At 43.1% G+C, this 25,251-nt stretch overlaps 1 protein-coding gene across 1 annotated transcript in view; it reads right to left on the bottom strand.

Annotated features, from left to right (window-relative positions):
* The window catches only part of MBOAT1 (membrane bound O-acyltransferase domain containing 1), a 57,703-nt gene extending 41,277 nt beyond the window's left edge, over nt 1-16,426 (bottom strand). Inside the window, exon 1 of the mRNA XM_054284829.1 lies at nt 16,332-16,426. Within this exon, the coding sequence (XP_054140804.1) occupies nt 16,332-16,421 (90 nt within the window). The 5' untranslated portion in view covers nt 16,422-16,426. The remainder of the gene's footprint in view (nt 1-16,331) is intronic.
* Between the last annotated feature and the right edge of the window lie 8,825 nt (nt 16,427-25,251).

Below are 25,251 nucleotides of genomic sequence, written 5' to 3' on the forward strand. Positions count from 1 at the left end.
TGCAGAAAATGGAGTTGGTGAAGTAGAATATACAAAACTGACAGTATTTTGGCTTGTTGTGCTGTTTTCCTGGGTAAATTCTGTTTCTCTACTTACAGGGTCAAATATCCTTCCATGATTTAGACTGTAAACTTGAAACAGATGTTCTTTCTGGATTACCTCTATGAAACCACTAGCAGAATAATCACTAGCAGGACACAAAATATAGTTATAGATTAAACCCTGAGTCATCAAAAATTTTAAAGGAAAAACATTTAAGTCAAAAGTAAGCTTGAGAAGTCAAATCTACATCATAATGCTAAGTCACACTCCCATACTCTTACCTTTGATAAATTTAATATGTGGACCTGATCCAAAAACAGCTTTAGCTCATTGTCAACAGCTCTCACATTGAGCTGTAATGACTCTGTATGTTGAACAGATGTTTAAGCAATGATCATTTCTGTGCAGCAACGTTCTGCCACTACCTGTACCTCATTAATTACTGCTCTCTCAGCAAGTGATGCCAAATGATGAAATTCCCTTGTATAGAAGACAGTCAGCACTAATTCCTACCTGCAATAGGAACAGCAGGAAAATCAAACAATCTGGAGCCTTAAGTCATCCTGGTGGTTCTTTTAAACCAGAATGCCTCTAGGTTATTAAAAGATCTGTCTTGCTTCTTCAGGCTGCTCAGCAGTGAGGCAGCAAACTAATTACAGTACCTTAAGTCCAAAAATACTCAAAAAGAATAATTTTACATACTTCTGTGCAGGTGGGGTATTTCACAGTACTACGTGTCAGACATGTCTAAAAGCAGAACTACAGCTAGAAGGTCAGAGTATAGAGGGTAGTTTAATAAGAACAGGAAAAGAGGATTGAAGTGTTGTTATCCAAACAAGAAGTTTGGCACACCAAAAAAAATCCCAACAAAATTAACAAGCAAAAAAACCCAATACCAGAACTACCAGCCTTGCTTCTTCACAAAAGAGTCCCTTGGATCAAGGACTTCTGATAGGAAAGATGGCATCTTGTACCATCTGCCCTCTATCACCACATCACTCCATCACTCCAGCTCTTCTGTCAGGTGTGCTCAGAAGGACCCACTTAAACATATGTAAAGTTAGGAGAGAGATGCTTAAGTGAAAACTAACAAAAACAAGGAAGACACCTACAGGAGACTAAGATACAACAAAGCAGACACCTGAGTCCCTGCAAAGCCTTCTCTGAAAGTCCCTAGAACTCTAAGAAGTTCCCAGGGGGGGAGCACCACAGCACTGCTTTTCCCCTCTCTTTCTAAGCCACCTGCAGGGCTCAGCACCTATCTGGAGCTTGGATCCTTCCATAATCATTAAACACACCACTTCCCCACCTTTTTCTCACAAAGGAATTCTTGGGTAACAGATACTGACCCCAGCTAGTCTTTTCAGGTGTGATGAGTGCCCCAAATCCCAAACAGGTATTTCCACACCCCCTCTCAAGAGCACTGCTGAGCTCCCAATCCACAACACGGTGTCCCTTCATCCACCACAGACAATGGATGGACACCACAGCACCAAAAAGGAAGCAGGACCAAGACAAGTCTCATTAGACATGATTCAGCTCACCAGCCTCAAGCACTGATCCTGAGATTTCAGCCCAGTTTCTACATGTGCATTCTTGAGTAGACAACTTCAAAGAAGCAGCACTAAGAACAGCATCAACACAGACCTGATTTATCTCCCACCACGTTTAAATGTTTAGTTTTTAAAAACTTAGAACAAAACACAGTAAGTCAAGCACCTTTTCATTTTGTCTGTGTAACTGATAAGTACACAGCTGATTTATTCAAAACACAAAGAAGGCATACAGACAAATGTTTGTCTACCCAACCACTCTTCTGTGACTTCAATGTAAATTATCTTCCCCAAATACCAACGGGGCTTGCCTGAAGGCAGGGATGGCAGGATCCTTATAGCAGTGTTTGTAAAGTCCCAATTCAGAAACACACTTAACTTTCAGGCCAGATGAAAGGCTTGAGCCTGCACATATTCATCAATTTAAAAATAAAATAGTAGGCTTAAAGTGCAATCCGTCAGTAGAATGGGAACTGGCACATCTAAAATAACTTGCCCCATTCTTGCTGCTGCAATGTCTCTGCAATTCTATTTTCAGTTCCTTTTCTATAGAAAAATGTCAGTGGTCTTTAAAAAAACAAACCAATACAAACAGAGCAGTTTTGTTCTCATTCGCCCAGTGATGTCCCAGTAAGTGCACACAACAGAAAGAAACAAATATCAGTAAGGGGAAAAAAGTGCCAACTTGACAGGTTATTTTATGCCAAAAGAAAGTTGGTTTTTTTCCCCACTGTAGAAACTGTCAGCACTGTGCTAAATTTAAGCACATTATCCTTGGAATTAGTGGCTTGATCAAAGACTAAACTTTTCAGACATTGCAATGGTATTATGTAACCCTTTATTAGGCCCTTAAACACAGAAAATCTGGAACATCCTGTCTTTAAATACCAAGTCATGTTCATAGGAACTTAAAACAAGGGCGCCGTAAAATTAGCCTATTAGGATGTGCTTTAAAAGTTTATGCATGGACTTTGCTACAGAAAAGGATAGATTTTATCTGTCCTTACACTCATCTCGATAGCAGAGCTTGTCCATCTAAATTTCTTTTCATTCCAATGAGGAAAAAAGGCAATTCTTGGTTGGAATTCATCAAATTCTGAAGCATAACTCTAAACCAGGTACTTGTACTGTAAAAGTACTCTAGATGAGTAAGTTTAGGTGCAGAAATGTACAGTGCAGATTTATAAACAGTATTTATACTACACACACTAACTTTACCAGAAGCAAAAAGAAATCCCTGGATTGTGAAACTGGACTACATTTAGTTGTAAGAAATTAAGTTTTCAAAAATGACCCATAGCTTCTCACACTTCAATTTTCTGGTTTAACACTTGAAGACATCATAAAAAGGTTTCGTATTCCAGAAGCTGGTATTCTACACTAATTTCAAGTGCCTGAAACAGAACTGGGATAAAACAAAACAAAACACAAACCTAAAACCAAATGAACAAAAAAAAAAAAAAAAAAAAGGGCCAGCCAGGAGAAATCAAACTAGCATATCTAGTGCTAGATATGTGTGGAAGAGTTTTGGGGTAACAATGCTCCCACACAATGGGTGCAGTCAGACACATTCGGTTTCCTGCTTCCCCAGGCAGGTGCTGCAACCTCACTTCTTCCTGTCCTCTTCCTTGCAGTAAGGAACAAAGCAAATGCTTCAGACAAGCACAGAAACACAATATTGGGGTACATCAACACGGAAAGGTGAAGATCTATGTTACTGTCTTATGCTCCAACCTAGCAAAATAAAGGGAGACCATACCCTCTCCAGTAATGCAGCCAACAGAATTTGGTGGAAGAGGTATTGAAAGTATTCCCAGCTACCTTCCACGGGCAGAAGAGGACACACAAAACTTTCGGGAAGCCAGCAGTGAGGGCCAGGGAAAATGAGCAGTGAATCTGTAGAAATATTTTTTTTCTTTAGAATTAATTTTCAGTCACCTCAACCTGATGCACTTCAGAGAGGTTTTTCACGTGGGGGGAAAAAAAAAGCATGGCACAAGGGCAGGAAATACATGCACAATCACATTTTTTGGCAGTAAACCTTAGTCAAAACCATTTAATTGGGAAACTCAGTTTATACTTAGACAATTATATTTGCAAACATAAGAGATAGTAAAACTCACTCTTTTTGCTTCCAAAAACAATGAAAACTTTATATTTTCCAGCAGCTTGCCGAGTCACACATTTCCCCCAAGGCACTTGATTCTGCTGGCCAGCAGATTTTCTAGACAGCTATTTTCTTCATTTTTAGCCTATTTCCAAAGAACTTTGTATGTGCTGCTTTTTTTTCTTTTTTTACTAATTCAAACACAATTATCTTCATTTAATTCCTTTGCTATTACAGTGACCATGTGGAATCTGCAAACCTCTGTTAACTGCCAGCTCTAGATATTCACTTTCACAACCACAAAATATTGGTCCTTCCTATTGTTCTACAGTTTAAAAGTAAAATTATTGCCTTTTTTTTTTTTCAATATATTACATGTTTATCTAGCCTTCATTTATGTGGGCTGCAGACTTATTTTTAATCCCTTCAGAACTGTGGCAGGAAGAGAAGACACCAACAAAATGTGCACAGTGACAATATCCTGTTGTGGCTTTTTTCCTCCTTCCTTATTTCTGCTCAGAATTTGCAGCATACTTCTTGCTCCATGGTCATTTATTTTGGATGGTGAACCATGCAAAAAGACAAGAACATAACCCCAGCTGTTTAATTGTGCCTGTTACAAGCACCTTACATCTACAGCAAATATCTCTGAAAGCTGAACTTAGGAGCATGTCTAATTTTAGGCACTTAGCTTCAGACACTACTGAAAACAAGTAACTTGGAGATGACAAGTGCTCAGGACTTGGCACAAGTCAAACATCTCAACCACCACTAAACTAACATATTTGGAAATCATCAGTACCTTTCAAAAAAGGCATGCTCTGAAGGAATTTGAGGGGTTGCCCCCTCATATTAAACAAACAAATAATGAAAACCAAAAAAACTCACATTTCCTAGTTTTCAAACTTAGCAACCAAATCAAAACAAAAACTAACAGGAAAACACACAGCATGATAAAGCGTCAGTTGGTGAATAAAGAAATGCAAACAAACAAACAAAAAAGAGATATTTGGCTTTTGCTATAAATTAATTTTATTTGCATTATACTATATTGGAGAAAAAAATATTTAATTTCCTGGCCTCATTAAAGCCTTCTTTACATATCCCCCCACTGGAGCCCTGTAGTTCTATTTGCATGCAGTGCAGCAGAGCTTTGGTTTATAACATTGATATTTTCCAAAGATAACTGCGATATGAGGAGGAAAAAACTCACTCACCTTTACTTAATCATGGTATTTTTGTATTCTTGCCATGCTTATGAGTCAGCAGTAGCAGAAACTTTACTTGCTTTTCTTAGGCAAGAGGAATAATTCTCACTTTTTCCTCTTCAACAGTTAGGGAAAAAAAAGAAGAATGTCCTTACATTTTAAAATTATTGCAGTGATGGTGCTACTGTGCAGTGACAGGCAACTTATTATCCAAGAAACAAAGTACAACAACAAAATTCCAAAAACTCCAAGTGAACTCTTCTCAAAATACCGTAAGAATTTGAACATAGCCAGGGAAAAGAAATTCAACAATCCTTTAAGTTATATAAACAATTATAATTTCCCTTTCAAGCAAGTGCTTTACACATAAAGCCTAAAAAAACATGCTGTGAAAGAACTAGGACATTGCACGATCTGCCCAGCTGGCTTACAAAATGTATTTCCACTTCTCTATCACAAGGTTTTATACCACTAACATCTGGGTATCTCAGAGGCACTTTGAGAAAGCATTTCAGGTCTGATTTTTAGCAAACTTCATTATCTCAAAATGCACATGGTGTTCTTCCCACTGCTGCTGTAGCACTAAGGTACAGATTCAGATGTGGGGAGGGTTTCAGTTTCTCTGGTGCTGGGAGGCACCTGAGCAATGAGCAGCATGGAGTTTATATGGGATGAGGGAGAGGAGATCCAGGAGCTGGAGGTGACCAGAGACCTCTTTGGGTCCCCAAAGACCACCTGAAGCTTTTCCAGGCCACAAGCCACTAGTTCCACCTCTCAGCAAATAAATGAGGCCACCATCTCATAGACAGAAATTCTCCAAGCCATTGCAAAAACACGATCCTAGACACAGCAAACAGGCACACTTGCCATTTAGGGTCTTCTAAAACTGGGCAAGTATCTCATCCTTAATAGTGACTGTGCTCAAAAACTGAAGTGCCAAAGGAAAAGGAAAGAGAGAAGGCAGATACAGAATCTATTTTCTCCTGACAATCATTTAAACACTAATTCAACTCTATCTAGGCAAAAAAATAAACAAGACAGACCCCTAGGTGGCTGAGGTAATGGTGCACATAAAAATGTATGACTGATAAACAGAGAGATAACAAACTACAGATCAGGGTGTCAGAACCCTATCAAAGGATGAAGGCAGACTTCACCAGACACCTGCTGGCATAATCTATTCAAAGAATATATGCAGATCACGAAATTATCAAATACAGCATTAAAGATATGCAGCATGAACTGAACAGAGGGGAAGTGCTGAGCATAGGGACAAAAATCCCCCAGCAGTTAAAAATCAGAACAGAAAAGTAAGAGGATAACCCAACAGGGTAATACATTTCAAAACATATAAGGAGCCAGTTACTTTTTATATAAACTAATAAACAGAAGGACAGCTGCAGCTGGGGCTGCCTGAAAGTGGGATGTGAGAGAAGTGACCTCTCCTGGGTGTTGGCTAATCTTCCCTGCAGAGATCTGCTGCTTCCTGCTATATTATCACCATGTGAAGAAACTCAAGGAATAAATCCAGCATGAGTCAAGGTCTGGGAGGGGATGATGACTCTAGCAGAGCCAGCCATCCATAATGGAAGTAGCCATGCTTTGGACTGTCAGCAGTGGTTTGGGATCCCAAAGGCATCAGCAACACCAGAGGCAGGGCTGACAGAAACCAGTGCCTGGAGGGGGAACAAGCCCTGAGAGGAGCCAGCAAAAGAACAGGTACCTCCAAAGGGTTTTTCTTTTAAGCTGTGCTTACCCTAGAAATTCATGTCTTTAATGTAAACATCCAAGTCCACTCTGGGTCCAGCCAAGTTCTTGGCCTCCTGTTGAAAGGGTTTCACAGCCAGGTCTGGACCACATGAAAAACACCCCAATTTTAATCACTGTTGAATCTGCAGCCTATCACATGTCTCTCTCAACATGAAGAAACACTGGGAGACAGAAGGGAATAAGTCCCTTCTTTGCTTGACCAGAAAGGTTGTGAACTCCTTGTCCCTGGTGGTGTTCAAGGCCACCTGGGGCTCTGAGTAACATGGCCTAGTGGAAGTTCCCTGGCATAAGGGTTGAAGCTAAGTGATCCTTCAATATATTCTATTACTCTAAGGCCTAGATCCATTTCTTTCATGCTGGTCACAAACACTTTCACCATGATCCCTCTTAAAAGTCACATTTCTAAAGCAAACCTCTCTGTCCCTTCACTTTGCTTTAGCAGATTTAAGAAAATAAGCTTACCCTGTATTTTTTTCTCTTTTATCTAGTTCCAGTTTTCATCCTGGTTCATGGCAAAGAACAGCTACAGTCATCTTCTCATTGACAAAACTGACCACAATGGAACAGAAATATAGTTATGTCACTCTGCCCTGAGCATTCTTTGTTCTAATCCTCATCTTATTTACTGATTAGCATCAGCAGAACACCTCTGAAACTTTCTTTTTCCAAACTGCTGAGCCTATTTTCCTCTCTGCAATGTTAGGTTTGCAAATTGGGAAATAACACCCTATGAGAGAAGTGGCAATAAAGGTAACACAAAATTAAAATCATATTCTCTGAACAAAAACCTAACAAGTGTTTTCTCTCTCAAGAGTCTATCATATTTCACAGTGTCTCACAGCAATATGCCTACACTTTCAGCATTCTTGTACAAAGTAGGGGAAACCCACCCATACTCTGAGTGCAGTGTTATTGTTGCTGTGGCAACTACGGACCACAATTTTTTGCCTCTAGAGAATTAGCACGAACACAAACATACACACTGAGGCAAAGACAACTGTGGGTCCTAACAGTGCCTACGATTCACTGTAGATGCCTAATGCTGCCATCAAAAACTGAATTTAATTTTTAAAAAATGAACTTTAACTTCTCAGTCACTGTCTCCATTTGTCTACACTTTGTTTCCAATTTCAACACAGCATAGTTGGCAAAAAACCCTGAGAAACCCTGACACATGAGAAGTGTAAATGTCAGACTACTTAAACTCCACTTGTGAGTGAGCAGAGTAATTATAAAACTCTCTCTGAAACAGATAAATTAGTGATCCATCAGCTGGAATTTGTTGGTATAAATACTTAGTGCAAACTCTAGGAGCCAGAGATTTAACCTGCCCTCTGTGTGTGTGCACATGAGATGAACAGCCACTGCTGTACTCTCTTTAACACTACCTCACACTGGTAAAAGGGAAAAAAAACTTACTTTCACCAGTTTATAATATCATTTGAGCCAGATGTAACAGTTAAAAATTAAAACTTTTCTACTCAGTGGCCCTTTAAAAATAAGAGGTTTTACTTAAAACCAATACATGAGCATGAAAATAAGCACAGGAGTTATTTAAGAAATACTGAAAGCAGGGGGTCCTCAACTGTTTTAGGTTTTGCCTTGTCATTTTGCCTTCCCCATTCCTGCCCTATCTGCATACCAGGGCCAAATTGCACTTGAACAAGAAACCACAAATGAAGAAATTGGTTTGTCACAAGACCAGGGCCTATGGAAGAAGCAAACACTCACCCAGTTCATGACAGTCAGCCTTTGAAGCCTGTTTCTTGGCTTGAAATTTTTATTTAGTTTTTCTAGTATTCTGCATGTAATCCAAATAAATTATTTAAAAGAGTATTTTCTTGCCTCCCTTCTCCATCCCAGATGTCCCCAACCTGACACACTCACTGAACTTGAAAACCACAGAATATAATCTCTCGCTGATCAAAAATTTAAAACTTGCTATTCCATTGGGTTGCCAGCTCTTTGTCTGGGACTTAGCAGCCAGACACACTCAGGTCTATTTGCTTTTTGCTGAAGTCCTCTAGGCAGGCAGCTCACATGCTTTGAGACAGCTTCCCACCCACTACACTGGAGGGTGTGACATGAGGGCACAGGCAAAACTCCCATTATCCAGCCAGTCTGTCACCAGGTAAGCACCAAATCTTACAAGGACAAAGCAACCAGAAAGAGAGAAATGAAGAATTGGTCTTAAGTTTAGTATTTGTTTTGCCTCAGACCAGCTAGCATGGCAACACTCATGCTACAGACTGATTGATTAACTTTATAAAAAGTTTTCAGGACAATGAGTACTATTTCCTGTGGAAGAAAAAAATAAAAATGATTCCTGGCTGGAAAACTGTCTAGTTAATACTTTGGATTTGGGTTTTAAAAATTGTCTTCTATTTGGGTATTTTACTAACATTTAGAGGAATGATTGAGAACAAATTCTTTGGAAATTTGTAAATGATTCAACATATTTTATTCAAAAATATGTTTACAAGGGTTTTTCTCCTCACACAATTAAGGTTGGTTTTTTTAAAGCCTGGAAGTTTCTTATCATGAGGGAAGCCAAAAACACAAGAGGAAAAATATTTCCACCCAACTCCATTAAGGCTGCAACATACTGTAAGTAGACCTTACCCAAAAAACTTCAAAAAAACCCATTTATGTCAGAATGTGTGCTTTTGGCTGTGCATCTGTGCTCACCTGTGATTTTGCAAAAGCTGTGTAAAATGCTTTAAGCAGGGGGGGAAAAAAGGACTGGTGAAGATAAACATTCCCAATCAAGGTCATAAGAAGGGAGATGATGCAACCTTGGAAAAGGACCACCCAAAGGCTTTCCCTTGGCTGTTTCTCTCCAGGGGCTGCTCTCTCTGTTGGCAGAGGCTGCCCTGGCCGAGCCCTGTGCAGGACGGGCTGGATTCCACCCATTCAGCACTGACCAAACAAGCCCGACCAGTGCTCCTCGCTGGGGGAACCACCAGAGGAAGGTCAGAGAATTCCACCTTGTCCATCTCTGCACGTGCTGAGGTGGAGCAAAAACGGCTCTGAAGAGGAAAGCAGCTGAGGGTGAGGTGCCTCCTCCATGTGACTCATGGCCTGCAGGGCCTGAGGTCAGAGGAGCTGGACCCGAGGGCTGCGTGCCCCTCAGCAGCTGAGCCACTGCAGGTCCCTGGGCAGCACCCTCTGGCCTCACATTCCCAAAAGGAACCCTGTGTAGGTGCTCCAGGGACACTTTGTGTCCAAAGTGTGCCCAGTGGGGACAGCAAAGGGATTCCTTCCCAAAGCACACTCCTGGTCCGAGCTGTATATTAACATAAACACTTTTACCACTATTAGTGAACTGACTGTAGAAACTTTTGCATCAGGCTGTACTTATAAGAGCAGGCCTGAGTTTCTGGAAGATCTCCTTAATGACCCTCACTAGACTATCCAAGCATCCAGGAGATGAGGTTTGCTACCCTCAAGGTTATCTGTAACTACTAAGTAACGTAGAGAGGGATTTTTTTTTTTCACTCCAAAGCAAAATATGGCCCATTGACACGTTTTAAAAATCATGTTACCTGTTCCTTGATTTTGGAGAAGTAGAAAAGGTTGGATTCCTGCAGCAATGCCGAGCCCAGCGCTGCAGCCTGCCCTGCCCAGGGCCCAGCAGCAGCACTTTGCAGTTTGGCAAGGCTGCCTCCAGCGCTGCCCGTCCTTGGGAACTGGAACAGGAGCCAAGGAGCAGCCAGAGGATTAAACACCGTGCCAGGCTGGCAAATGCACAGCCAATCCCTAAGCATCAGGGGCTCCCCCGAAAACACAGAGCCAGCTCTGTGCTCCCCTAGGCTGGAGCCCAAGAGTCTTCATCACTACTTGAGACTTTCTCAAAATAGCTGCAGAGCTCCACTAAATCAGCGCTGCCGTGATTAATGCGCAGGGAAGGTTTCAGGGAGCTTTATGCAGCCCTTCAACATTTATTTTTCCAGATCTTGTTTAACACAGATGAGAAGGAAAGTGCTTAAAAAGGGGAAAATTGTAAGCAGCTGATTCCAGTTGCACTTTTGTCCCTTGCCAAATTAAAAAGCTTAATAGGACAGGCTTTGTTTTCAAGGCATGAGGGATGTGGAAATATTTACACTCGTAGTATCAAGACATCAGCCATAAGGTTCAAGACTACAGTGCCAAACACAGTGAGAACATGTTGGAAAAGGCAGCACACATTTCCAAAGCAGAGGAGAAATATGTATATATTGCAATTGTTAGTGATAGCTGACCTGAGCAGAAAAAAAATGCTTTGGAGACGGCATTAAACTTTGGAAGAAAGTATCACACCTCCATCCCAGGACTGTCCCAGGAGGATACAGACTCCTGGACCTTGCACAAGGGACTGAAACAAGAGACTGGATTTACTGCAAATGCACTATGAACTGCCCTGTTCACAAGCACCTGTTAAACTGGGGACCCAAATGAGAATGAGCAAGTTTCTTCCTCTGTTTTTTACATCATGCCTTCTCCTTCATGGCATTATAATAAGAAACTAATGGTTTCTTTTAAGGAAAACAGGTTTATAAAACCTAAGTATTCAAAAGTCAGAAAGGCTCAAAATTAAAGTTGGTTTTGGCAATGTAAGTAATATTTTTCTATAAATGTGTTGAATTCAAATTTCGTTTTTTTCTTTTTGCTCCTCAAATAACTAAAATTTACATGGCTTTTTTTTTTTTTTTTTTTTTTTTTTTTTTTTTTTGCAGTTGAGTGTGTTAGGCAGCAGGGATTTTATGTAAAAATACTGCTGCAATTCAAAATGGAAATGTAGAATTTTGAACTGTAAAATGATTACATTAGGAAATTGCAATGCAGCATAGTTCATACCAACCATGAGAGTTTTTTCCAGAGCTTCAGAGCAGTTTTTTTCAGTTAAAAACCTGATGCTACCCCCACTTAAATCTTTAATGAACTTCCATCTTCAGTTATCTCACTTTGGTCTGTAACAAATTACCTTTCTTTCCTCAGCATTATATTTTCTGATGGCTCTATTGACAGCCATTAAAGGATCCTCAAAGTTCACAGACTAAAGTCTGTTAAGTTCCTAGAAAGTCAGTTTTTTATTTGACTTTACACTGCCCAAAAACTGGATAAGAAAAGTTATGCAAAGATGCTTGGGGCTAACAGATCTTCTGACTAGTTAATCAGAAAGCAGAGAAGTAAAACTAAAGCCATACAGAAAAGAAAGAAAAAAAAAAAAAGGTTAATAAAACCATCCCTGATTTTTGTAAAAGTTAAAATATATAAATATACGTTTTTTTCTTCTTTCTCCTTTTTAAACCAGTTTACCAGCATGCTTTCTGCAGAGAGTTTTTCAAACTTAAGGAATGGTGTAAAGACATTTTTCATACTCCAACTATCCCAAGATTCAGACGTGTCCCAGAATCCCTCCACAGTTAGTTTTTTTTATTTAAACTGCTGCCAAAATATAAAAATGGCCTACAATGAAAGAATTAAAATGAAAAATTTTTCATTCCCACCAGCAGACAAAGCCAAAATTAAGTTCAAGTGGACTTTTTTATTTTTCCTCTTTGGGGAAACATGGCTAGCCTCATCAATGAAAACACTGAAATTAAAATGCCTCTGATATAAACATGAGAAGATGCTAATACAGTTTTTTGAGGGAATTTCCTCTGAACTTATTTCTGCCAAAGTTAACAGCCTTGGTACTGTCTGACAACAGGTCAGGGTAACAAGGCCTGTTAAAATGTAAGGTTTATTATACAGCAGTTGACCATTTGCACTAGGGTTGCTACTTCTAAAGCAATAGTAACGTGCAAATGAAGGGTACTACAAAATAACCTTGGGAAGTGAAACTTTTTAATTATGTGTCTTAACCCTCTGAGCCTGAACTTCTTCTAGAGATGCCTAGAGCTTAGGAAGGCACGGTAAAACTACATATGAATAAACAATGCCATTAAATTTACTTTAAATGTGGCTTGAAACAGTATATTTATTTCTTCACAATATTTTCACATGCACATGCTCACAGAATTTTTACATGAACATGCTTTGTTTACATAAATTACAGTATTAAAAGTTTAATGTTTAACTTCCCATATCTCACTGATTTTTGGTATAGGACTATATCCCGAAATTGGTGATTTTGGGCATGTATAACAAAAAAGTGTATACTTTTCCAAAAGCCATTGTATAAGCAAACTGGAGAGATGATATTCCAGCATCAGTGGTTTGGGGAATACATGATATGGAAAAAAACCCACCCCAAAATTCTTTTGCAAATGCTGCTGAAGGTATATCATTGACCTAGGCAGGTATTTTTAGCACACAAGTCAGCTAAACTTCAAAGTCTGCTTTCCTGAGATATGAGAATTAATTGAACACAGAGAGGCTTTTCATCCTCTTTCAAGATCATTAATCTTGTTACCACATATAGCACTTCTTTAAAAATAATATTTCAATGCTAAATTCAAAGATCAATCATCCATTGAAGAGACATGCAAATACATGCTGACACATCAGGATTGTTTCAGCATCTAAAGCAGAAAACACCTTTATGTCCTTATGCAGTGCACTGTCTCCTAAACAAAATGTGAGCAGTCTGCCAGGTACACAGTGCAGAGAGGAGCTCCATCCTCTGTAATTCTGGGCTGCTTTTAAAACCAAGTCTCAATTTTTTGCCTAAGAAAACCGCCAATATGGAAAATGACATTTTCACAGTCATCCATGCTTCCCATATTGAGTGACACAACAGCTGCTTCTGAGATGACAAAACATTTTCCAAGTACCATTACCACAGCTTTTCTGCCCCAGCCATGAAAGGATAACCATTACAACCTTCATTTCTCAGACCTTCAGCTCAACACTTTTGCTGGTCTTTTACACAGACTGAAATCTCTCTCATAGCACAGTTTTCATGGAAAATCATGTCTATAAAAAAAGGGACAAGTCCTCTGTCCATTTAACACAGAAACATATGGCTTTCACATATCACGGTGATCTGGAGGGTCTAAACCCACCTCTACCTCTTGCTGTCCAGGTACATCCTGGCATTTTTGAAGGTTCAGGGCCAGCCACGGGGAGCTGCCAGCTGCAGGGAGCAGAGGGAGATTGGGGCTGTCACCCTCCAACAGGCTAAGCACAACGATGCAGACACGGAGTGGCAAAGCAGAGATGCCTCCCCTGCTTGGGCACTGAGCAGAAGGCACAGAGAGCCCACCAGCCCTGCACTAAGGGGCTCCTGTAACATCAGCCCCTGCTCCACATGGATTCAGATCTGGCAAAGTTGTCTTTCATATACAGAGCTCCACTCTGTGCACAGGAGCAAGTGACCGACCTTCTCCCCTCCTCAGCAATACACTCTCTCATTCTTGTGAGGAAGGGAAGCAATCCACCTGGCAGAAGAGTCATGTAAAAAAGATTTTATTTTGCTTCTGAGGGCCTTAGCACTGCAGGTCAGAGTTGAGACTCATGTGAATTGATGGAACAGTGGTGGCACAGTGCTCCCACACATACCCACAATGTGGGTATATCCTGTCCCAGGACAGCAGGAGTCCCTGATGCTTGGCATGGAGCAGCATACTGCAGCGGGGCAGGAGGAGTGGGGGAAATTTTTAAAAAGTATTGATGGCATAATCTCACAGGGACAATAAAATAGGGGGATTTTCAGGTGAGGAAAGTTGTATTTCATTGCAGCTATGCTGCAGTTCTGTGATGAAGCCCAGAAAAGGGGGGTTCCTCCTGGCCCATCACTGCCCTGTGCCACCTGAGGCAGCAGGATCATGGCAGGGACAGCAGCCACGCCTGCACACACACTGACACAGCCCAGGCACTGTCACACAGCCCTGTGCCACACTCACACAGCCCAGGCACATTCACACATCCCAGGTACACTCACTGACACAGCCCAGGCACTCTCACACAGCCCAGGCACACTCACTGACACAGCCCAGGCACTCTCACACAGTCCAGGCACACTCACATCTGCACACACACTCACACAGCCCAGGCACACTCACACAGCCCAGGCACACTCACATCTGCACACACATTCACACAGCCCAGGCACACTCACACAGCCCAGGCACACTCACATCTGCACACACATTCACACAGCCCAGGCACACTCACACAGCCCAGGCACATTCACACATCCCAGGTACACTCACTGACACAGCCCAGGCACACTGCTGAGCCCAGAGCAGTGGTCCCTGCTTTCTGCTGTGGGCTTCAGACACAAACCAGCCAACACAGAAGTGCCCAGCACCAGCACCCATGAGACCAGAGCCCAGGGACAAACACAGCACGTAACCAGACGCAGTGAGGCGTCCTCAGGCCCAGAAGAGCACAAGAAGAATCTTCTCCACAGACAACACCATCTTTGTGTCACCTCAGCTGAATAAAAGGGCAAGATTTTGAAAGCTTAGAAAGAAAAACTGCAGTCTGTCAAGATTTCATTGTTTGGGAACTGAGTCAGCCTAACTCTGTATGAACACTGTGGCACCACAAACAAGCTGGAACAGTAAATGTTTGCTACTCCTGGCTTCTTTGGTGCTCCTGTATTCATCAATCATGGCATGGCATACCTCGAAATAGAAGCTATCACTATTCATGTGCCTTCTCCTAATCTAATGGCTCACAGATAATTACAGGCCTTTATTGTTTGACTGTTTTAGTGTTGAGCAACATATCTCTCTTCTTGCATCAAAACCTGTTTTCTGTCAAAAAAAAGGGAAAACTGGCATGGTTAGATGAAGGAGTTTAATCTACAAAATGACATATTCCTTACTCAGCTTTAAAAACAAACAGTAGTAAAAAATGACACATAGCACCACTCACTCTGCAAACAGAAGAAAGCAAATAAATCTCAATCTTCTGTTGATATTTTACCAAGCACACCTCTGCTGCCCTGGTTTCTTAGAGCACAGGTCAGCTTCCTAGGAGCTTGGTGGAGTCTTTTTCTGGCCAGCACAAACTTCCAGACTGAACTTCCTTGTCGCTGAAAGAATGCAGGAAGGCAGCAGGTGCATGCAGGCACAGGGACAATAAAAGGCAGGGGGTAGGGGAGAGCAACGTTTTTCTGCCTGTTAGGGATAAAGTTAACTAGGAGACTATTAAGAATTAGAAAACACCACCACAGCCTAAAATTTATGATGCTGTGAAGGATTTAATGCAAACTTGCCCTCCCAGAAGACCACTTGTGTGTCTGTGTGCTCTGCCTATCTCCATATATGCACTTCGCGATTCCATCAGGCACTTGGACTAGGCTGGAAGCGGCTTTTGAGCTTCCTTTCTACAGTCCCGTAGCCATAAAGCAGCGCCTGAACGTAAGGATTCCCTATAGGGCACCCCGCATCTCCCCACGCGGTTCCCAGGGCTGGACCAGCACCCGAGCTCCCGAAGCATTCCAAACTCTGCCCCAGTCAGCCAGCACCGTGACTGACAGCATCCAGCAGCATCCAGCAGCGACTTCGTGCGAGAGCAGGAGAAGCGCCAGGCATTGCCGGGAAAAACGAAACGCTTCCCCAGTGACAGCAGCCCGACCCCCGCCCAACGCCGCTCCTTCCTCCCGCTGCTGCGAGGCCCTCGGGCGGGCCAGCCACGGCGCGACAGCCACGGACCCGCCGTCCCTCCCTGCCGGCCGAGGACGCCGCCGTGGCCCGCGGCATTCCCGCTCCTCACCTGGTCCAGCGGGATGCCCAGCAGCGCGCTCAGCGGGTGCAGCAGGGTGGAGCCGGTGGTGCGGTGCGGGGCTCCGGGCGCCTCGGCCATGCCGCATCCCCCCCGGGCGGCCGCACGGCCCCGCCGCCACCTGCGCGCTCCGGCTCCCGCCGCTCCCGCTCCCGCTCCGCTCCGCGCCCGCCCGGGGCCCTCCGCGGGGCGGGGCCGCCGCCGACGGCCGGGGCGGGGCGGGGCGGGCTCCGGGGCGGGCAGCGAGGAGCGCTCGCCGTGCCCGGGGCCGCATCTGCCGCCTGCCGCCGCCCCAGGGCGGGCGCGGTGTCCGGTGCAGAGTCCCGGTGTCCCGGTGTCCCGGCGGGCGCGGTGCGGCCGGGCGCGCACGGACAGCCGTGAGCGGAGTGTCCCGGCGCCAGGCTCCTGCCTAAAGCACACGCTTGTCCTGCATCGGTAGAGCTCGCAGCTACCCCCCGAGCTTTGGGGTGTCACAGCCAAAACAGTCCCAGGAATATTTTTTTATTTCTCTATCTATCTATCTATCTATCTATCTATCTATCTATCTATCTACTTATTTACTTACTTACTTATTTGTTTACTTATTTGTTTACTTATTTACTTGTTTGTTTGTTTGTTTGTTTGTTTATACGGAGGCCCTTCACAGGGCGAAAAAAAAAGAAAGGAAAAAAGTAAGCCTTAAGCGATGCGTTGACGTCGCAAGCGTAATACGGCCGTTAAAAAAGATATAGGGAGAGGGTTATTGCTAGGGTGTTTTGGTTGATGACCCCAAATGTAGATTAAAACAACATAAATGTAAATACCAAGTGAAGTTTCTCCAGGAAGAGTGTGTCTACTAAGCAGTTGAAATCAAAATGACTGAATGGGATGCACTCAAGGATGTTTTGTTCTGGGTGGCTGAGAGCCTTCAATCCAAGTTTAGATTAAAAGACGTGCTGCGGACATGGCAATAGACAGTGGAGCCATCTGCTCTCTGTAGAATATTCTGTGTGTGCACCTTTGTATCCATCAATTTACAGATGTGTGTGAGTGCTGAAACTGCAGGCATTTGCTGTGTGTGCTCATGCACACACTGCACACACAACTCACGCATATACTAATAGTTTAATCGTCTTATAACGTTAGTGAGGGGAAAATATTATTGGTTGCAGCTGAAATTTGCTATACTTTCACAAGAAAATATACCTAAATCTAGTAATAACCTCATGAGAAGGGTGCTCTATCTTCCTGTGCTATGTGAACACTGGTGCTTTGCTGAACCAAGCTCAGAATTCTTGAAGCCTTGTAGTAAAATGGAAAAAGTGGCCTAAAATCAACCGGGAACTGTGCAGACCATAAGGAAGTGGAGAGAATTTGGAAAATTCAAGAAAGCTTGTCTTATCTGCAGGAGAGTGTTCTTACGCCTGCCCGGACAATGCGGGGTTGTGTTGCAAGGAGAGCTCGGCCAGTGCTGTGAGCTCTCTGCTCTGCTCACAGCTACTGGCACGCTCACAACCTGGAATGTCCCAAAGGGTCCTGTTGGGCTCGGTTACACACTCTTCAATAGGCCGGTCATTTTCTTTTCTCCAAGCAATTGCCAACTGTGGTAGCTGAAACTGTGGCAGTGGCTTAAAATGGTGCTGTGCCATGGTGAAATGCCCTGCTTGTGCTGTGCAAGGGAAAACCCAGGCAAAGGCTGTTCAGTGGGGAAGGAGATTTACAGAAACAACATTCTCTTAGTATCATTTTAGTGGTGCCACTTTGAATGCATGTGAAAATATACACATGCACACACATACTTCATGTGGAAAAAGTAAGAGGTTTGGAAGAACTGGATAGATGTGCATGAGAGTTCTTAATGTTTTCCATTATAAGTTGCTCTTTCCAGTTTAAAATTTGCCAGCCTGAAACTCTCTGGATGGAACTTTCCATGGGCTGTGTCTGCCACAAGCAGGCTGCTTGTTGAGCCTTGGCTAAAAACATTGATCTGCTTTTGGGAACAGAATAAAAGTGATTTATGACACACACAGTACAGATAATATCAAAGCTTTTTTTTTCACTGTGGAAATCTAGTACCTCTGGGAGGGTGACTTCAAGTTTAGACATGGTAGGTTTTTTTTGAATCAAGGAAATGCCTTTCACTGTGTTTGTGAAACTGCCCAAGAGCCATCAGCAGCCAGAGTTCTGGGAGGAAAGCCACACACAACCCATGTGGATACTCAGGGCTCAGCACATAATATTTCTGAAGGCCATAAGCATTCTTCTCCCCTTCACATTTCCTCTGTGTGACTGGACTCCACCTATTTCTGCCACTAGAGGAGCAGGACGGGATATCACCCAGCTCCAGGCACAGGAACTGTGTGTCTCTGTGCTCTGGGCTCAGCCATCTGGGCTTTGTGCGGTGGTGGAAACAGCTGATCCGGAAAACAGCTGGAAGGAGGGAAAGACAGATGGAGAAAGTCAGGCACAAGAGCACAAGGAGGAAGGAGATGGCAGCTCTGAAGTGGGTTAGCACAAGAAGCTCGGTGAAGGTGAAGGGAACTGAGCAGAGCTGGCTACAGATACAAAGGAACAGAGCAATCCTTTTCCCTTGTACTGTCACCATCAGGACTTCCAAGATGGAAATTTCATCGTGGATATCATGTTTAATAGCCACCCATAGGCCTATCTTACATTTCTAATATATTTTGAATTAGCTTATCTTTTTGACCTCCACAGGATCCCATGGGTTCTGCTGGTTAATTAAGTGCTGCATGAAAAAGTACTTCCCTTGGTTTGCTTTAAAGCAGCTGCCTTGTAATTTCATTGAGGGCTGTCTTGCTCTTGTGCTCTGAGAAATAAACAAGTAATCATTGCTTAATCACCTCCCCCATGCTTGTCATAACTTCATATACCCCGAGCTGCCTCTTGTCCTCACTGAGGACTCCAGTTAATCTCTTATTACATGGAAGTTATTGGTATCTTTGTCCTTCCTTTTCACCCTATTCTGTTTTCTTTGAAAGGAAGAGACTGAAGTTTTGTGGCAATGAACTCTGTTGTTCTACATTCCTTTACCAAGAACCTCTGATATCATCCCCAGTGACTTCAAAGTCTATTTTCTCAGAGGTAGTAGGTAATTTACAGCCTAATGTGTATGTATCATCAAGATTTGCTTTTTCCTGCTTACATTTACCAATATTAAATGTTAACATTATTTAAATTGCACCACATACAACATTGTTAAATCTGTTTCAGCTCAATAACAAAGCTCTGAATATGCTGAACTACTTCATATCCTTGCTAACTTGGTCGTCTTATCTCCCTTTCCAAAACCTTAGAGTGTTCAACGGGACAGATTTATTTGTATTAACTTCCAATTTATTCTCATCCTCTATTTATTTTCTTTTAAACAGCTAGTAAACCCAGGGGAAGTATTTCCTGTGATTCTGTGATTGTTTAAAGTTTTTGGGTGTGAAACCTTACCCCTTCTTGTATCTGGAAATACAAATATACTTTCTTGACAAGATCACTCTTGGTGTTTAGAGACCACTAACAGATTTGTGATGTACAACTTCTGTACAATGACTATAGTTTTCCCATTATACCATAGTTTTCTGTGTGTCTTCCATGCTTAAAAGACTCACAGCCATTAATAAGAGTACTTTAAAAGCTTACACTAAATTCTAGTACAGTCCAATTTTATAATTTCCTTTCATGGGAATATTAACTCCCTGTGAGTGTTACTTAACTTATAAAATGTTTCCCCCTCTGTTCTCTTGTAAGAAAGACAGGATATATTTCTTCAGGAAAGCAAATCAGACTGTTTGGAAATAGAGATATAACTATTTTATCATTTACCTTACAACACTGACAACATTAATTTTATATCAGGTTCCTTTTTTTAGGGAAATCAACTGTTAATGAGTAACAAATAATTCTGAATTAAAATTAGAAATTAGGCAAGAAACATCCAGGTGGTCTTGCTAATAGTTTTCCTGTCTGAATTTGTGCTCATCAATGGCTTAACTGAGTTTTACTTGATAAACACATTATTTTGTTAAGCTTGTCTAATGTTATTAAACTTATATGCAGCTGTGAGCTTCTTAAGACTTTTTTTGTTTGATTTTAAAAGTAATATGCTATTAAAGAGAACTAGCATACAGATATGTGTTCTCTTTCGTATGAAGGCCTGTTTGATAGTAAATCTATTTTTAAGTAACTAATTTTACAAAGCTGGCAGTTTTGCAGCTCATAGAATTCTCCTGTAACTAAAACTTGGAAAAATCCCAAAAAGATTTTGTAGTTTTCCTATTGCAACTGTGAAAGAAAATATGTTGACAATATAGCTGATACATAGTTATAAATGTAAGATGGTTGGTGCAGTTAAACTCGCTCAGGGAGTTTTTTAATGTCACAGCTCAGTTAGGTTAGGCCTGGGTTATTGGGATGTGTGCACTGTTCAGGCAATACTCAGCAAATGACAAGAGTTTTATCTGTTCACTGGGAAAATGACCAAACTTCTACATGTCTCCCTGCAGAGATTCCTAATTTCAGCAAAGCAATAAAGCATAGGCTTAAATCCTATAGGACTGCAGTTTTCATTGAATTTTGACTAACGCTCTGGTGCCTTGACATGTCAAAGACAAAATGTTTGTGTAAAAAAATGAGTGAAAATAAGGAAAATATAATTCCCTCTCAGACTCGTCTAAAGTACAGTGAAACTAAACCTGTGTGAAGAATAGAACAGTATGAGTATTCTGATTATTTGAAAATATAGGGAGAGAATTATTGCTTGGGTATTTTAATTGATTACCCCAAATGTGCATTAAAACAACGGTTAGATAATAAATGTAAATACCAAATGAAGTATCTCCAGGAAGAGTGTGTTTACTAAGTAGTTGCAATCAGAATGACTGAATGGGATGCACTCAAGGATGTTTTGTTCTGGGTGGTTGAGAGCCTTCAATCCAAGTTTAGATTAAAAGACGTGCTGCGGACATGGCAATAGACAGTGGAGCCATCTGCTCTCTGTAGATTATTCTGTGTGTGCACCTTTGTATCCATCAATTTACAGATGTGTGTGAGTGCTGAAACTGCAGGCATTTGCTGTGTGCTCACGCACACACTGCACACACAACTCATGTGCATATTAATAGTTTCATCTTCTTATAATGTTAGTGATGGGAAAATATTATTGGTTGAAGCTGAAATTTGCTATAATTTCACAAGAAAATATACCTAAATCTAGTAATAACCTCATGAGAAGGGAGCTCTATCTTCCTGTGCTATGTGAACACTGGTGCTTTGCTGAACCAAGCTCAGAATTCTTGAAGCCTTGTAGTAAAATGGAAAAAGTGGCCTAAAATCAACTGGGAACTATGCAGCTCATAAGGAAGCGAAGAGGATTTGGAAAACTGAAGAAAGAAAGAACAAGTCTTTGCTGCCACATGGGATACCAACACATTGAAAGGTCTTTAGTATTAACTACAGCGCAGGGAACATCTGACTTAAGCAAACGGGTTTTTTGAAGCAGTAGGCAGAATTCCAACAACCTCTGTGTTTACCAAGAATGTCTTTAAATGTTCATGTTTTTCTTGCTGTCACCTACACCTGTGATGATACTTAGCACTTATTTTTGCAATTTATAAATGAATCCCTGCTTTTCCCTTGTCCTCAGTCGGAACAAAATTAATTAAAAATTAATGTTTTATTAGTTGAGAGCGTCTACTCTTTAATTCTAAAAAGGTTTCAAAAATCTCTCATTTGGAATGAACTAGAAGGAAATTAATTATCTATAAAACAATTCACAGTTCTGTATATCAAGAACATATCATTTCATGATTATGCTTAATAGATTTCAAAGGTACAAGTTTTATGCATACTATTTATACAGTTAACTGTCTGATTAGTGTAAATGAATTTCAATGTATAAACCACTGCCTTACAAAAGTCTTTAAGAGCAGTTTGACTGGACATTCACTTTTATGACCTGGACCCCAGGTTTTGCACCAGCACTGATGTGCAGCAGGTGAAGAAATGTTCCTAATCCACGTTCCTTCCACATAGGATTTTTTCAAGGCATTTACTTTCTCCATACTCCAAAAGAAGTTATGAAAAAGCTTGTCTGAGGCTAAATTCCTCTCCAGAACTCCCAAGTCACAGTCTCAACACTAGTGGTTTCCAGGAAAGTGGTGCTGCTACATTCCAGGCTTCCAGGTGTGTGAAAAAAGCACCAGCCAGGTCTTCAAAGCACTTGTGGTACAGCCACCAGTGCTGTGCTCTGGAAGATGGACAATCCCTCTCTGATTCAGAACTTCCCACCTACCACCAAAATCTTGGTGAGGATTTCCTCCCTCTCAGCATCTCACTGCCAGCTCTTCCCCAGGGAAAGCAAGCCTTTCCTCAGGAAAGGGACAGAGTGTATGTGTTATCAATATGTACCTCTCTAGAAACACAAACTAAAAACACAAATATATGTTTCTTTCTAAATGTGCCAGGAGGAAATGAAGATGAGGGAGCCAGGCTCTTCTCCAGAGTGCCCGCTGAGAGCAGCAGAGGCAACAGGCACAAACTATAAGACAGAGAGAAAGTAAAACAGAGAGAGAGAGAAAAGCCCCTTTTGTTTTGGTGGACATTGGGTGCAGGAGCCCGAGGGTCCCAGAGCTTCAGCCAGGGACAGGAGATCAGTACCTGCAACAGCAGAGCCAGAAGGCACTGATAAACCTCCAGAGGCAGGAACAGGCATGCCTTGGTTCCCCTTGCTCTGGGAAACATGCTTTTTACAGCCCAGAAGAGAGAGTTAGTGCTGACATTGGTGACAGGCTGTCTCCAGCACCTCATCCCTTTGGGAAGTAATGTCCTTAGGAATCCATGCACGTGCAGAGATGCACAGTGCCCCAGTGCCAAGGCACAGGAGTCAATGGAGCCCCTGGGGATCTGCCATGGACTTCTTCCCAAACCCAGTGCAACGCCATCCAGGGATGCTGTTGTCCTGGCTGTCCCTTGCCAGCAAGCTGAACTGACTCTGAGCAGGGCTGAGAGCTGGGAAAAATGGGCAGCAGAGCCTGGTACTCAACTGGGCCCCTTCCTCTTCTGGACCTTTGTGCTTAGTTTCAGTCTCCTCCTTCTCTTTTTCCTTGATGGATGCCATTCCCTCTCTGCCCAGGGCTCACTTCTCCTCCTTTTTCTTGGCTTTTTGCTTTCTTGTGAGGAACGTACAAAACTTTCTACCCCAGACCGGGATGAGATAGGGACAGGTAGGATCAAGTGCAGTCAGCTCTTGATTTAACCAAAGCTGCCTTCCTTTACCTTCTTTCCTCCGACAGGCTCCCTAGTTCTCCTGCACATACCAGACAGCCTAACCCGGTCTCTGAGCTGGTTGGAGGCAAAGGAATGGGTGCCTAAAGCAGAAGTGTTGGACTCTGCAGGTGACAAGGGACAGCCTGGAGCAGGAAGAGACTCCATCCCCCTTTTGTCTCTGCTCTGCAGAGGAGATCCCTTGGGCTGGTTTGCATCAGACCTTTCTTCAACGGCCTGCCTTGGGAACACAGTGCTCACTCACTGGGAGTGTGACCCTTGGCTCATTGGGGAGCTGCATGGGTTGGGCAGCCTGCAATTACTCTCTAGCTGGGATTTCCTCTGCTCTTGTGAGACAGAGAGCCCTTTGGTGCCATACCACCTTCTGTGGTGGAAGACTCTGCCTTGGAAAGCTGTCTCTGGAGGGATTTTGCAGGTGTTGAGGCCAGAGTGCTGAAAGAAGGTCAGCAGCTGCCTCAGGAAGAGGTTGGCTGCTGGTGGCTTCTGAGCCATGCTGAGCAAGGTTCACCAGCAGCACAAGGTTCACCAAGCTGATCCCAGAGCTGGCCTGGGGCAGGAGGCAGCCAGCAGCTGTGCTGCACAGCTGTGCAGGTGCTCTCAGCCAGCTCTCAGGGCTCCTGTGCTTGAGGAGGGAAGGGAACCCAGCATTGCTCCCCAGCATTGATTCCAGCCAAGCCCACACTATGGAAGGCTGGCTGTCCACGCATTTTCCCCCAATACACAAGCGCACCCCAGCAAAGGTGAGCTACCAGAAACACCAGCTTCTGAAGGAGGCAGTCCCTGGGCAGGCAAGGGCAGGTCCCCTCCCAGTGCCTGCTCATCTGGCAGGCTGCAATCCCTGCTCATGCTTTCAGTTCCTCCAGCTGTGCCCGCTCCTCTGCGTGGCTGCCATGCACTCCTTGCAGAGCTCTGTCATGAGAAGCTCTGCCAGGAATGCTCTGCAGGGAGTCCTTCAAGGGCTCCCAGTGAGCCTTTGGAGACTCCAGGCCAGAAAGGAGCTCTTCCAGTGTCAGGTGAGAAGGGCTCACCTTGAGGTCAGCCAGCAGCAGCACAGCTTGTCTTTGCCAGCACCCAGGATCTCCATCAGCTCAAGAAGGGCTACTCTGCTGGCACTCTGTGGAAGATTCCCCTCTCTCACAGGCCCCTCTTGCTTGCAGGATGCCCAGGAGCTGGGTGGGCCAGGGCAGCATGCCATTCTCCTCACAGAGGGGTGCTAGGGGCTGTCCAAACAGCGCCCTGCTGCAGCTGGAGCACATCTGGCCTGGGCCCTGGGCAGCAGCCCCTGGGCTCCATCACAGAGCAGAGGGCCAGCACAGCCCCTTCCTGCTGCTGCTGCTGATCCCTCTTGCTGTGGGGGAGCACTCACCCTTATCCAAAAGGAATGTTACCTGCTGAAGGAGCCTTCAGAGATCATGGGACAAGGATTTTTAATATTTGCAAATAATAGTGAATTAGAATCGGAATCTGTTGATGAGAAATTAAAGACAACAGAAGACAATGAATGGAGGCTTACACACACCCTTAGCTTGTGATTCATCCTATCAACATGAGGTCTTCCATGTCCAGGCTTGAGATGATGCTGCAGCCTAGTTTCTTTTCCTGCTGCTCAGAAGGATGTCTTGACTTTAATAAAACC

Source organism: Melozone crissalis, unplaced genomic scaffold, assembly GCF_028551555.1.
Source record: "Melozone crissalis strain CALT ecotype California unplaced genomic scaffold, PUWL_Pcris_2 ptg000042l_1, whole genome shotgun sequence".
NCBI classification, from domain to species: Eukaryota; Metazoa; Chordata; class Aves; order Passeriformes; family Passerellidae; genus Melozone; species Melozone crissalis.